A 14,937-nucleotide genomic window follows, 5' to 3' on the forward strand; every position below is an offset into this window, starting at 1 on the left:
ACTATTTTAATCTAACACATTTTCCGAAAATAAAATGTAAAATGTAGACAGTGACACTAATAAGCTTCAATCTTTTTAGGGCCTACATAATAGCGGATTTAAAAATACGCTATATTGCTTATTAAGATATAGAGTTCACTGTATGCATGCATATCGATACATTATCAAACTTAATGATTTTTAAGGACCGATACACCTAGAAATGGATGCCCATCACATGATAGAGAATTTGTGGGCCGAATTTTATAGATTTTGACGCCCAGTCCGCTCCTGGGCCAGATACACATCTAACTTCACATTCACTTTCACCTATCCTTTGGTCTGATGGACCGTTGGGGCACCACACAAGATCTATCAACCTTCTTTCTCCATTCTTCTCTGTCATTTGTCTTTGATAGAATTTCCTTCTGATGTTCTTTCCGAAAATATTGAAACCTGCCTTTTTACCTGCCTGGGTGGACCATTTCGGGGGCCGATTTTGAGCTTGTGTTTACACACAAACTGTCTTTGTAACCTTGTCAAATATGAAATTATTAAATAAAGAGAAATCTTTTTATCTTGAAGTAGGTCTAAGACCTTTTATAGCGTTATGGAGAAAAAGCGTCTTCAACTAGATCAACTCAACATGTTTTCTTGCAGAATACATTTCAAGACTTCTTCGCCAGCGCGATTTTATGTCAGAAATGTAAAAATTTCTCCCAAGCAGTGCTAAAGTTTAGGGACCCCAAAAATGGTTCCAGTGATATTTTCCAGCGTTTTGAAGCAAGGGCAAAGGAAAAATTCTCTCATTTAGATTACAAGTAGCCCGTATATCTCTCATAGCTTAGGGCCTTATCCAGTCTAAATTTGGCCCTAATCCCAAGCTTGAAACATCGTTCTACTGGAGGGTTTTTTTCGCGACCAAAACAGACCCGCTTCAAGACATGTTACTTAATACAAATTTTCCATATTATTGTATTCAAAATACATTTCCTAATTTGATTTCTTTAAATTAAAAAGCAAAATTATGATGTCCTGCTTCAGTCGCGAAACGATTAATAATCATCTCATTAAAGCCTGGGCATTAGCTATGGTCGGAACGATCTGTCGCCCACACAGCAAGTCCCTCCTCTCCACGCCGCTGATGTCTCCAAAAGAAGGGCGGGTGCCGATACAGATTGAGATCAGTGGCGGCCCATATTCTGTCCGGGCTTAGCACTGATGCAAACTAGCTTAAGGGTCACCGGCTCATGATTTTTAATCAGAGTTTGCTCTAGAAGCCTTTCCCGTGTATGGGTATAGCGGAAAAGGCAGAAGAGGTTAAGATTCGGAGTTTTCCTGTTCCTCGGTGGGTAGCCTTCCAATGTTAACGACTCCCTTCTGCCTGAAACTAGCTGGTTATGGGCCAGTTGCTCGCTTTTTTTTCCCTTTATGATAACAGTTTTGCCGTATCTGAGCCGACATTTGACGGCCATGAGTTCCAACAGTGAAACTTTATAACTATGAATGTTTACTGATGCATTTTTTTCTCAACTGAACCTAGCAATCTAATAAAAAGATTTAAAGCGGCACATCTCTAATTAAATGTGTGTGTTATCCTCTTCTTTTAAAGCAGCATGACAGATTTGATCTGTGTCACACGTGGCTACATCTGATATTTGTTAAACTAAACAAAACCAACAGGTATTTATTTATTTAGTTGTCTGTAGAGTTTTGCTTGTTACAAAAGCAATGTTTTGTGGTAATTTATCTGGATCACAAATCAACGAGGAAGTTGGTATTCAATTATTGTAGCTCCTCCCAGAGAGCAAACACAAGAATCATCTGACAAATAATGAGCCATATTTCAAAGATGGACAACCCGAGAAGACGCATCAAAACAAAAGAATAAAAAACATTACACCATAGAAGTAGGCCTACAGAAAAAGAGAGACATGCAAAATAAAAATAAATTACTTTTTTTAGGGAAAATACAAAGCTTATTTAAAAGGAAGAACCGCAAAAGCTTTGTAATAATCATTGAGAGCAAACACAATGTCTTTCACGCCCAAACACATGAGTGTGGTGAGAACCTATCAGAGAAGTAAACACAATGTCTTTCACGCCCAAACACATGAGTGTGGGGAGAACCTATCAGAGAAGTAAACACAGTGTCTTTCACGCCCAAACATATGAGTGTATCGAGAACCTATCAGAGAAGTAAACACAATGTCTTTCACGCCCAAACATATGAGTGTGGGGAGAACCTATCAGAGAAGTCTTCACTAATGGTACTGGTTGAGCATCACAAAAGATGTTACGAAACATGTCAGTAAATATCAAAGAGGAAACCAATTCAAGCGGAACTTAAAACAGTTGAACCAAAGAGCAAACCGATTCAAAACGTCATCACTGCCAATGATAAAATGTCTGCCTGAGGAATCAAACAAGTTTACCTGCACACGTCCATCAACATTGACAGAATCAATCGACAGGAAACAGCAACAGGCAAATGCTTTTCTAGAGCTCTCATACTGTCAAATCCATATATATTAGAACAGAAAGAGAGACAGCTTTCCGACATGTCATTGATACCAGACTGTCATGAAAGCATCTTTGAATTAACCGAATTTCCATTTTTTTTAAATGCCAAAACATTAAATGAAACCAGAATAACATTTGTAAATCATTTTGTTTTGTAAAATTAATATAAATGTGCAAGTTAGCAATAAATAACACTACATACATAGTTTACGTGAACAAAAAAGTCTCTATTGATCATCAAAAGTTTTGAATATTACTAAGTTATGCACACGTGTTTTTGCATAATTAAACTTTTTTACCCATTACCAAAGTATATTTACTTCTTATTTAATGATAGGCAATAAAACACAAAGTTCAATTATGTAAATTACTTCAACCTCAATTACTACAACTTTCACAGATATATAGTTAATAATTGTTGCCTGTCTTATGCCATATGGCTTGCACAGTATTCTACACATTTTTATTACATACCAAGTGCTAAAGAGGTCATCAAGGTTGACACAAAAATGTATACAATAAGGAATTTTTTTTTTTTACACTGTGGTATCTGAAAACTTCGAGTTTCTTTAAAGAAAGGTTTTTAAAATATTGGGGAGATAATTCATTTCTAGAACCAGAAAATAAGAGAAATTTCGATTTCAGACTTTGGGAACTTATAACTAGCAGAGACTGTCTCATATCAGGATTGAAGTATTTAAGTATTTTAATTCGTGAAGAGGAATGCTGGGATTTTTTTTTCTTCACCTGAACAAGAATCTCCGGCCTACGATTGTATATTGGGTCATCAGATTCAACTTCTGAACAATATCTAGACTCTAGACCATTGTAACTTTGGCATACTCTATGTCAGCTAAAATTGTCTCTAGCATCTTAATAAATGCAACATATTATCTCCTCTCACTCAAAGCCACCGACTTCCATTTTGTTTTCGCAGACTTTGACATGCAGTGTTACACGCGCGCCAACAAAGAGCCCCGCACCGTGTACGGAGTCAGCTACAAAACCCCGCCCTACAGATACTACCATCAGCGCCCTACATTTATTCCAGAACCAGCGCGGAACGCCAGGCCTTGGGTACCCGAGGGCGTTCCATTTCCTCATCATCTTTATTCAGAGGTAACATAAAAAATGTTTACTTAAAACATAAACAAAAAAAACTCTTTTGTATTGAGAGAATCCCTTAGAAAAACAAACGCTATTGTTGTTGGGTTGTAGATGTCTGTCACGTTTAGATCATTAAAAAAAACTTAAAGCGCTAATTAAAATCAACAACGTGCTCAATATAGGTGATAGGGTTACTTTATGTTTTTAATATCGATCTTTTCTGTTGTTTTTTTTTAATTAAATATGCAGAATGTTTTGTTTTGTAAAACAAGATTTATAATTTTTTAAAGACCCACAAAATTATAACGCTTTTAAAGTTATAAATGTAGAGCGTTAAAACAAATTGTTTGGTCTTCTGTGAAATATCTCTCTCTCTCTCTCTCTCTCTCTCTCTCTCTCTCTGTGTCTGTATTTCTGTAATTGGATGGATAGACGCATACAGTTTTTAGTATTTGTAAAATAAATGATGAAAAAGTTCTGTTTCCATGTGCTTTAGCTTTTGGTCTTCCATGCATTTTTGGTGTTTAAAGAAATTAAATATGCATGTGGCGCGGTGGTCGAATGGTAAAGCGCTTGGCTTCCGAACCGAATAGATTTTATTTTAAGTTTATAATAGAGATATTATCTTTTTAAAAAATATAATTTAAAAAAAAATGTTTTTAATGTTTTTACTTGAACAGCTCTTTGTTTCCTTGTTGTGTCTCATTACTTGAACAGCTTTTTGTTTCCTTGTTGTGTCTCATTACTTGAACAGCTCTTTGTTTCCTTGGTGTGTCTCATCACTTAAACAGCTCTTTGTTTCCTGGTTGTGTCTCATCACTTGAACAGCTCTTTGTTTCCTTGTTGTGTCTCATTACTTGAAAAGCTCTTTGTTTCCTTTTTGTGTCTCATTACTTGAAAAGCTCTTTGTTTCCTTGGTGTGTCATTACTTGAACAGCTCTTTGTTTCCTTGGTGTGTCATTACTTGAACAGCTCTTTGTTTCATTGTTGTGTCTCATTACTTGAAATTCTCTTTGTTTCCTTGGTGTGTCATTACTTGAACAGCTCTTTGTTTCCTTGTTGTGTCTTATTACTTGAACAGCTCTGACACTTTCCTTGTTGTGTCTTATTACTTGAACAGCTCTTTGTTTCCTTGTTGTGTCTCATTACTTGAACAGCTCTTTGTTTCCTTGTTGTGTGTCATTACTTGAACAGCTCTTTGTTTCCTTGTTGTGTCTCATCACTTGAAAAGCTCTTTGTTTCCTTGTTGTGTCTCATTACTTGAAAAGCTCTTTGTTTAATTGGTGTGTCATTACTTGAACAGCTCTTTGTTTCCTTGTTGTGTCTTATTACTTGAAAAGCTCTTTGTTTCCTTGTTGTGTCTCATTACTTGAAAAGCTCTTTGTTTAATTGGTGTGTCATTACTTGAACAGCTCTTTGTTTCCTTGTTGTGTCTTATTACTTGAACAGCTCTTTGTTTCCTTGTTGTGCCTCATTACTTGAACAGCTCTTTGTTTCCTTGTTGTGTGTCATCCCTTGAACAGCTCTTTGTTTCCTTGTTGTGTCTCATCACTTGAAAAGCTCTTTGTTTCCTTGTTGTGTCTCATTACTTGAAAAGCTCTTTGTTTAATTGGTGTGTCATTACTTGAACAGCTCTTTGTTTCCTTGTTGTGTCTTATTACTTGAAAAGCTCTTTGTTTCCTTGTTGTGTCTCATTACTTGAAAAGCTCTTTGTTTAATTGGTGTGTCATTACTTGAACAGCTCTTTGTTTCCTTGTTGTGTCTTATTACTTGAACAGCTCTTTGTTTCCTTGTTGTGCCTCATTACTTGAACAGCTCTTTGTATCCTTGGTGTGTCATTACTTGAACAGCTCTTTGTTTCCTTGTTGTGTCTCATTACTTGAACAGCTCTTTGTTTCCTTGTTGTGTCTCATCCCTTGAACAGCTCTTTGTTTTCTTGTTGTGTCTCATTACTTGAACAGCTCTTTGTTTCCTTGTTGTGTCTCATTACTTGAAAAGCTCTTTGTTTCCTTGGTGTGTCATTACTTGAACAGCTCTTTGTTTCCTTGGTGTATCTCATTACTTGAACAGTTCTTTGTTTCCTTGATGTGTCTCATTACTGATCAGCTCTTTGTTTCCCTGATGTGTCTCATTACTTGATCAGCTCTTTGTTGTGTCTCATTAGAAACGTCTACTTGTGATTCCCGATGATCCACCAGTACACAGGGAGAAGAAAATGAAAGAAATGTTGGCGGCTGTCAGTAAGTCTGTATGTCCCAGACTCACAACATCACAACATCGTGTTTCTGATTCAAGACAACTTTGCCACGTCATAGTGAACGTATCTATTTGAACAAAACTGGGCCAGTATCTTGTCGTTATTCCTAATACAGATGGGCGTGTATCGGACCTCCAGAAGTAGGATAATAGAACCCAGGAATTATTTAAAGTAATTGGGCATTGGATTAGATGGCAGCGGCTTTAAGGAGACAATAGAGCCAAAGTGTTTTTAAACCCGTTGATCTATTATGGATAAGTAAAATAGCAATTAGCAATTATTCATAAAACACTAAAACATCATCTTCAAATAGAAAAACAAAACCTTATAAAATGCTGAGAAAGACACAAAGAGAAAGGCACATTTCTTTATACAAATTTGAACAAATACTCCTTCTTCCCTAGTGCTATTAGAGGCCATTAGAGCATGGAATGGGTTGCCAGGGTCAGCCAGGGAAACCAATGAATGAATAGTCAGAATTTAAGTTATTGGTTAACATGCATGACTAGATTGACCTAGGGACACGCGTAGGATGTAATCATCTTTTTTGAAGTAACGTCTGTATTTCATAAGATAAGAAAGATAATGTCTAAAGTTGGTAACATAACATGTATACTCTAGAAACATCTTGAAATCCCACTGTCCCACGCTATAGACCTCCATACAATCACATACAACTACACTAATTAGAGAGAATAACGCTTCAAGAGACATTTGTCAACTTTAGAAAAAAACTCCATGTATTGTCATAGTTCATAGCACAAGCAACGAGTTAGATCAACATAAGATTTATGTTAGAAAACAAGCTAACAAAGAGACAATGCATGCTGGTCCTACTAAAAGTAGCATATAAAGTGGGGAAATGTTTACAATTCACAAGAACATCGACAAATACGCGGAAATTTTCGCTTTGAAGTTTGTAACACATAGAGTCGTTGCCCCTAGTTTCACCTCAAGGTAAAGTTCCATGTATTCAAACATTGACGTCTAATGTAAATATTCACCTGAGAATTACTTTTATTGTTACATTTGTCTAATCTTACTTGTCACTGGAGCTCATTTTTGGCACTTTCGATACTTCTTTCTTCACATAAGGGGAGGGGAGGCTTAATTCACATTCCTCCTCGGGGCACGTGGGGCACATCAAAGGCTTGCAGTACTTTAAAACGTGCATGACCAAATTGCCAAGTATTGATTCACATTTACTTAATGAGATTTCTGCTTTTCTACTATATAACAAAATGTGTTCATATTAGAAGCAATTATGTTTACCATATCATAAAGTAAACATCAGCACATTATTGCTTGTAATTCAGTATTTACCCGCGTCTCAATCACTCTAGAGCCATTTCTACTCTCCTTCCCTTTAAAAAAAAAAAGAAGTAAAATTCGTTTTACACAATACTAGCCATTACCCAGCGCGTACGATTCACGTATATCACTAAATGCCTATATAGTGTGCGATATAGGTCAGTTAAAAAAATAATAATAAGCAATTACGTCATGGTTGTTTTTCTTTCTTTCTTTCTTCCCCCTTCTCTCTCAGTCTGGAAAAGAAAAAAAGTTTTTTTTAAGATTTGTAAATATTAGATTTTAAAATTCTTGATCTATTCACCTTTTTTAAAATAATTCTTCTATTCACTGACCGTTCAGACTAACTTACTGTGATAAATTTTCTCAAGTAAATGTGGTTTCCTTTCAACAGATGTCACGAACTGGACCTCAGGGCGAGACGTGAAATGTTTGGGGGCCCGGATGTCAAAGTTCAGTGAAACGATGAAGTATTCGATCCAGTCCACCTACAGAGACCATTATCCTGGATTCTACTTGGGGGCTGAACCCAAGAGACATCCAAACAGAACTGCTTCAGCGGGAGCAAGTGAGTTCTAAATAATGGATTCGAACACTCCTTTAGAAGTTCTGTATTACTGTACTCGATGAAAGAGTCACTATTGAATGCTTTTTAATTTAACAAACAAACATTACCCGGTAAATGGGTTCGAATCCAGTCGGAAGTAAGATGGCGGTGGCTAGAAGAAAGAGAAAAGTGGATAAGATACACACTTATCTCTCAGCCATCTCTATGTTGAAGAATTACGGTTTTCCAGCGTCTGTTGTGACACAACAGCTTGACTTGCTTTAGACATGTCGCTGAATCTGAACAAATTATTGCGAGATTCCTAATTCTCTTGTTATATTTCAGAGTGATTTCGAGGGACACTATAAAACGCTTTTTTAAAATGTACAAAACTGATCAACATCCTTTGTTGTTATTCTAGGCTTTACTCGACGGTATTTCGCAGCTGTTCACTGCTTGATTTGCCTTTACGGAAGCAACTGAGAAACACAAATCTTGACTAGTAAAGCCGTTTCTATAGGGAGCTCCTAGATAACCTCTAAAATAATATGTTCAACTCAATCTTTCTAAAGTCAATAATGTTACATTTTTAATCTATGCAACAACTATTGATAAAATGTTAAAAACAAAAACATTTTAAATTGGAATCGAAAAATCACTTTCGTGTGTAACCAATCAGTTAATTAGCTTACAGTTCTATCGATCAGAAAAAGAAACAAAATAAACAATCGTTGTTTTTTTTTTATGTTTTCCTTGGGAGGGGGGGGGTGACGCCCAGAGCTTACCGCACCGAGTGACACCGACCCTAGTGGCGCCACTACTTGGTTATCTGGATGGTCAAATTTAAGGTGTCTGTTAGTTCGTTTGGCACCGGGTTGCTGCTTGTCGGAGTTCTTGTTTCTAGAGGAATGTGTGATTCACTGGAACCTTGGTCATTCAGACGTTTGTAATGGGACATTAGTAAGTTGCTATTCAAAGACTTGTAATAATGTCAGGCTGTAAGAGACATTAGTAAGTTGCTATTCAAAGACTTGTAATAATGTCAGGCTGTAAGAGACATTAGTAAGTTGCTATCCAGAGACTTGTAATAATGTCAGGCTGTAAGAGACATTAGTAAGTTGCTATCCAGAGACTTGTAATAATGTCAGGCTGTAAGAGACATTAGTAAGTTGCTATCCAGAGACTTGTAATGTCAGGCTGTAAGAGACATTAGTAAGTTGCAATCCAGAGACTTGTAATAATGTCAGGCTGTAAGAGACATTAGTAGGTTACTATCCAGAGACTTGTAATAATGTCAGGCTGTAAGAGACATTAGTAATTTGCTATCCAGAGACTTGTAATGTCACGCTGTAAGAGACATTACTAAGTTGCTATCCAGAGACTTGTAATAATGTCAGGCTGTAAGAGACATTAGTAAGTTGCTATCCAGAGACTTGTAATAATGTCAGGCTGTAAGAGACATTAGTAAGTTGCTATCCAGAGACTTGTAATGTCAGGCTGTAAGAGACATTAGTAAGTTGCTATCCAGAGACTTGTAATAATGTCAGGCTGTAAGAGATATTAGTAAGTTGCTATCCAGAGACTTGTAATGTCAGGCTGTAAGAGACATTAGTAAGTTGCTATCCAGAGACTTGTAATGTCAGGCTGTAAGAGACATTAGTAAGTTGCTATCCAGAGACTTGTAATAATGTCAGGCTGTAAGAGACATTAGTAAGTTGCTATCCAGAGACTTGTAATGTCAGGCTGTAAGAGACATTAGTAAGTTGCTATCCAGAGACTTGTAATAATGTCAGGCTGTAAGAGACATTAGTAAGTTGCTATCCAGAGACTTGTAATAATGTCAGGCTGTAAGAGACATTAGTAAGTTGCTATCCAGAGACTTGTAATAATGTCAGGCTGTAAGAGACATTAGTAAGTTGCTATTCAAATACTTGTAATGTCAGGCTGTAAGAGTCATTAGTAAGTTGCTATCCAGAGACTTGTAATGTCAGGCTGTAAGAGTCATTAGTAAGTTGCTATCCAGAGACTTGTAATGTCAGGCTGTAAGAGACATTAGTAAGTTGCTATCCAGAGACTTGTAATGTCAGGCTGTAAGAGACATTAGTAAGTTGCTATTCAAATACTTGTAATGTCAGGCTGTAAGAGACATTAGTAAGTTGCTATCCAGAGACTTGTAATGTCAGGCTGTAGGAGACATTAGTAAGTTGCTATCCAGAGACTTGTAATGTCAGGCTGTAGGAGACATTAGTAAGTTGCTATCCAGAGACTTGTAATGTCAGGCTGTAGGAGACATTAGTAAGTTGCTATCCAGAGACTTGTAATGTCAGGCTGTAGGAGACATTAGTAAGTTGCTATCCAGAGACTTGTAATGTCAGGCTGTAAGAGACATTAGTAAGTTGCTATCCAGAGACTTGTAATGTCAGGCTGTAAGAGACATTAGTAAGTTGCTATCCAGAGACTTGTAATAATGTCAGGCTGTAAGAGACATTAGTAAGTTGCTATTCAGAGACCTGTAATAATGCCATGTTTAACGGAGCTTTTAAACCTAAGATGACCATCTTGCTGTGACTGTTTGTCTAACATTGCTAATGCTACCTTGACTTGATCTTGTAAGAAGGTTGTTTAAACACTATCAGCAGACGACTTCCCTTTCTTCTTTGCAGCTCCTACAACCTACCACCTGGTGCCGTACCCTAAACCACGTGACCACCCTTTCACCATTCAGAACTACGCCCCACCAGAAGACGACACCGATGACCCCAGCAACAGATGCGAGCTGATAACTGTGCCTCACTACATTCCGTGCCCGTTTCCTGGCCCCCCGGTTTCAAAGTCTTACAAGAGCACCTTGCCAGTGGAGAACAAGTCACAGAAAATGGGATGGGTAGAATAAAGAGTTGGCATCACTTTAAAAACATCACAAGTTTGTCTAGTGCGTTGTAGTTTTTTTTTTTGTTTTTTTTTAAATGTTTGCCCAATGGACATTGAGTTTTATGATTCGAGTCCTTTAGACCCAAAACATCAATCACACAAAAGAATGTGACCTCTAGAGGTTATAAAAGGAATAACTGTATGCGTCTAATACACTCGTGTATATCAAATCATATTCTTATAGAAATACATGAAGCAAACATTTAAACATGTGTTTAGTGGACCCACAATGTAAAACAAAAAAAGATGTAGAAAATATTCATATTTTCATTATTTTGAATACATTTTTCAAACTTGAAATGGATGTTACCCTTGAGCCCTGTGCTGTAGGCCTAATTGCTTAATATTAGCGCGGACAAGTACAGCATTTTGACGGGAAATATGATTTCATTGTTATGGCTTTTTAACTAAAGACACACTAAATTTGCTATAAAATCGATTTTTTTTTACCCAAATTTAACAAGATACTTCTTTTTGTCATCACATGGATTGAAGAAATCAGACAGGGCATGTTTGATAGTTTGATCTAAATCACACTTTGTTGTCCTACTGATATCGTCTGCTCAGAAGTAGCTTTAGTGCTCTGACGTACTAATGAAGACTCCGGTGACAATAAATATACCTACCTACACCGGTACAACTTTGACAACACAAGGGGACTATTAGTTTTGAGTGTCAACTCTTTGCATACATTTGCAGTATAAATATACAAATATAGAAGGGAGCCAAGAAGAAAAACCGGCTTGATGGCAACCAACATATAGATCTATATATAGGCAACTTTTTTTTTTTTAATTTAGCACACAAATCAACATAAGTCAAGAGCATTTTATTTAAATGATATTTAATGAGCTGAATTCATAACTCCGTATTCAGACATTTCAAATATTTCAAGACACTCTTTCAAACTTGATCCTTTCTTTGAGTGTGGGCTGCAAACAAAGTTTTCATGACCTTCACATTGTTTAGATAAATGGAAATCTCCCTGAGTTGTGGAATACACATTCTCACTTACTTCCTCAACACACATACAAAAACAGCTTTGAAATGAATATATTAAGGCAAGGGTGTCCAACTCTTGGGTCAGCAAGAATTTCTAAAAACAATGAATTTGTAATTTAAATGTTTACCAGACTTCATACTATAGGGTATATTTTTTAAAATGTTATTGTTCAAAAGTCCAACTTATGATTAATAATTGATAAAAGAATATAAGATGAAATCAGTTTCTACTGCATTGAGTGTTTTGACATATCTGACTTGTTAGAAACTGGTTACTAATTGAAGACATTTTTCTTAGCCTCTACTATTATGCTTCAAGTCATTGATTTGACACTAAATGTTAATCTTCAGGCAGAACCGTTAGCAATGAGTTTTTTTCTCTACTCTACTGCGTTTCAACTGAAAAAGTTGGTGACGTGTATTATGATTATATCTTGACTATTTTATTACCCATTAAAGCCTCAATTATTGACTTCTGCTCAGATTTGAATTCCATACAAACATTTTTTGTTTCTCTTTTTTGATATCAAAATATACAAGCCATATTGACCAACAACTGCCCCGTGCAGTTTTGTACATAATTACTACAGTTGCCGTCTATAATTTAAAAATGAAAAAATTTTTTAAAAATGTATTCTGATACAAAGATCCAGTTGATGTTAAAACTAATTGTTTTATTTAACTGTAAAATATCCATGACAGTAGAAGGAATGTTTTACTTAAAACACTCAAATGTCAGCTTACTGTACTTGCTACACATCAGAAATTCTTTTGTCAAATGTGATCCAGTGTGATTAGGAGACTTAATTTAGTCCCTTTAGTTGTTTTTTTAATTTCTAATGATTAAACAAAAGTAATGAAACAAAACTTCATCAGTTGCCAAGTTCTGAGAAGTATTTTTAGAATTTACAGATCATCACAGCAGAAAGTATACAATTCTTGGAAGGCAGATGTACAGTTGTTCTAAGGAAATACACATTTGTTATGTCTGCAAATGTAAACCTTGTTTTCAACAACAAGAATTAAAAGCCTAATCATTGTACTTGTTATCTCTGGCCCTGAAGTCTTACAATAGTTACATGTGGCTCCCACTAGCAATTGAGTTTGACACCCCTGCGCTTAGTGAATGATGAATGATGTTGGATTTGAGAAAAAAAATGAAAATGAGATGACGTACTCTATACATTGTAAATACAAATTAAATCATCAAATGTTTGTTATGACAGTGTAGTAAATATAATTGCTTTTCTATAAAAGGGGAGTGAATTGCTTGGTATCTGAACCAAGGTTTCTCAGGTTTGAATATTGACTGGGATTTTGAATTTGGTTTTTTTTTTCCAGGGTACCCACAAGTCCAAACAACTCTAATGGGTACCTGACATCCTCTTTTCCATAGATTGCAAGGTCTGCAAGGGATTGTTGACTTTTTTTTATATTCTCTCTAAAAAAAAAAATCAATGTTTATTTTTTAGACTTTAGTATAGGATACTACAGGAGCTAGTCATATCTTATGCCTTTAAAAATGTCAATGAGATTATTTGTGTTCCATTCCTAGCTACCAACATTCCCTGCAGGAATATAAAAAAAGTTATCTGTTTATAAGAAGAAGCTCTTTTAGTAGGTGAACAAAAAGACAAAATACTGCTGGATGTTGGATATGTGAAAAGGAAAAGCAACTTTGGTTCTAATAATATCATTGCATTCAAATGAACAGCTTTGGGAACAAACAAACAAAAATATTCTTTAAAAATTTGTAAAGCAATGCAATATTGAATGTATACTGATCAATAAAATAGATGTAAGTCATACAAATAATATCAGAATTTACAGCAGTTAGCTAGTAAGTAACACATATATGAACCAATCAATACCAATTAAACCAACTAATAATTCTTTGTGTGTCATACGTTTAAAATGGTTAAATTCTTTCACAAGAATTCAATAAATGCAATAAAAAGCTCTTCATTAAAAAACATATACGTATTGACCATAATGCTTAATAGAGAAGACAAAAAAAATTTTTGGAAGAGAATCAAGAGGCAATCAATGCATATAAATACTTCAAGTGTTTACATTTCAACATGCCTCAATAGGTGAGGGCAAAGTTTTTATCAACCCAACTATTGAATATAAAAATAAAGCAAAATGAAAATAACTAATCATGATTGATCATTTTGTAGTGAGCTATAAGAAATGTCTTGAAGAACTGCTTCTAAAAGTTGACAAACACCAAAAAAAATGGGAACTAAATTCATATACAGCTGTCTTAGACAATGGCAGGAAATGAGTTAATGGAAAATGAAAAGAAATAAAAACAAGAATCAGTAACAAAATCTGCATCAGAATGACTTAAGATAAAAACATTTAAAGGTAATCCACCCTAACTAATACCATTAGGCAATAAATTCTGACATCATAAGAAGCCAATTGGCAAACATCACATTATTAACTCTTATATCCACCTAATATGATAAAAAAAAAAACTTGACAGATTTCTCATTTTCTCATCAAACAGTTTGGTAACAACGCTATAACAACAAGCATAACATTAAGACTCAAATGTTCTTTGCTAATCAGTAAAGCTTCTCTGTTTAAGCAAAAATAAAGAGAATGAATTCATCGACCAACAAGTTTAGCCACAACACATGAAACCAAAACTACCAGCAAACAACCCTGTCTTATCTCTCACCAGTTCCAAACCAATTTCCCATCATTCCCAAGCTGCACCTGCTCGCTAGCCACAAGCTCCAGTGCTTTGGGGTAAGCCACGTGCTCCACTGTCTTGATGCGTTCTGAGAGAGTCTCCACTGTATCGCCAGGATAAACAGGAACACTGCGCTGAACAAGGATGGCACCAGCATCCACTTCCTCCTGAAAAACATTGAAATTACTCTACATTCGCCAAAGTATCTTATTTTTGGAATGACCTTTGTCTATTACAATAGATAAAAAATGAGACAGAAAAATTTCAGTGAATTAAATTTAGCAGATGAATTAAGGAAATAATTTGCTGTCAAAGTCACAATGTAAAAAAAAAGTTAATCATAGTAACAAGTGTGGAGGATACTAAGTTCTAACATTTCATAAAATCTGAAATAAAGAAATTATTTTAGAAACTAGTTTTTCAAAGTACCGGTAATATCCTACGTGCTTAGGAAATGTAATAACACTTTATATACTAAGGTACAAATGTGTACCCTGTATAAAATATTACTTTGACTTGAGAGACCAAAATCAAATAATCACAGAGGAATAGAAAAAAAGAATATGAAAAATGGAA

At 35.5% G+C, this 14,937-nt stretch overlaps 2 protein-coding genes across 14 annotated transcripts in view; one reads left to right on the forward strand and one right to left on the reverse strand.

Moving 5' to 3' along the window:
* The window catches only part of LOC106056084 (uncharacterized), a 96,426-nt gene extending 85,774 nt beyond the window's left edge, over window positions 1-10,652 (forward strand). For 6 of the 10 annotated variants that reach the window (XM_056007626.1, XM_056007625.1, XM_013212672.2 and 3 more), the window contains 5 exons: window positions 1,592-1,662; window positions 3,440-3,621; window positions 5,774-5,849; window positions 7,572-7,745; window positions 10,388-10,652. In XM_056007626.1, coding sequence (XP_055863601.1) covers window positions 3,448-3,621; window positions 5,774-5,849; window positions 7,572-7,745; window positions 10,388-10,617 — 654 coding nt within the window. In that variant the 5' untranslated portion in view covers window positions 1,592-1,662; window positions 3,440-3,447 and the 3' untranslated portion in view covers window positions 10,618-10,652. The remainder of the gene's footprint in view (window positions 1-1,591; window positions 1,663-3,439; window positions 3,622-5,773; window positions 5,850-7,571; window positions 7,746-10,387) is intronic. The other 4 variants (XM_013212671.2, XM_013212673.2, XM_056007627.1 and 1 more) reach the window with 1 other exon arrangement.
* Window positions 10,653-13,836: 3,184 nt separating this feature from the next.
* The window catches only part of LOC106056062 (trifunctional purine biosynthetic protein adenosine-3-like), a 32,929-nt gene continuing 31,828 nt past the window's right edge, over window positions 13,837-14,937 (reverse strand). For all 4 annotated transcript variants that reach the window (XM_013212630.2, XM_056008152.1, XM_056008153.1 and 1 more), the window contains exon 26: window positions 13,837-14,528. In XM_013212630.2, the coding sequence (XP_013068084.2) occupies window positions 14,343-14,528 (186 nt within the window). In that variant the 3' untranslated portion in view covers window positions 13,837-14,342. The remainder of the gene's footprint in view (window positions 14,529-14,937) is intronic.

This window comes from Biomphalaria glabrata, chromosome 13 (genome assembly GCF_947242115.1).
Source record: "Biomphalaria glabrata chromosome 13, xgBioGlab47.1, whole genome shotgun sequence".
In the NCBI taxonomy this organism is placed as follows: Eukaryota; Metazoa; Mollusca; class Gastropoda; family Planorbidae; genus Biomphalaria; species Biomphalaria glabrata.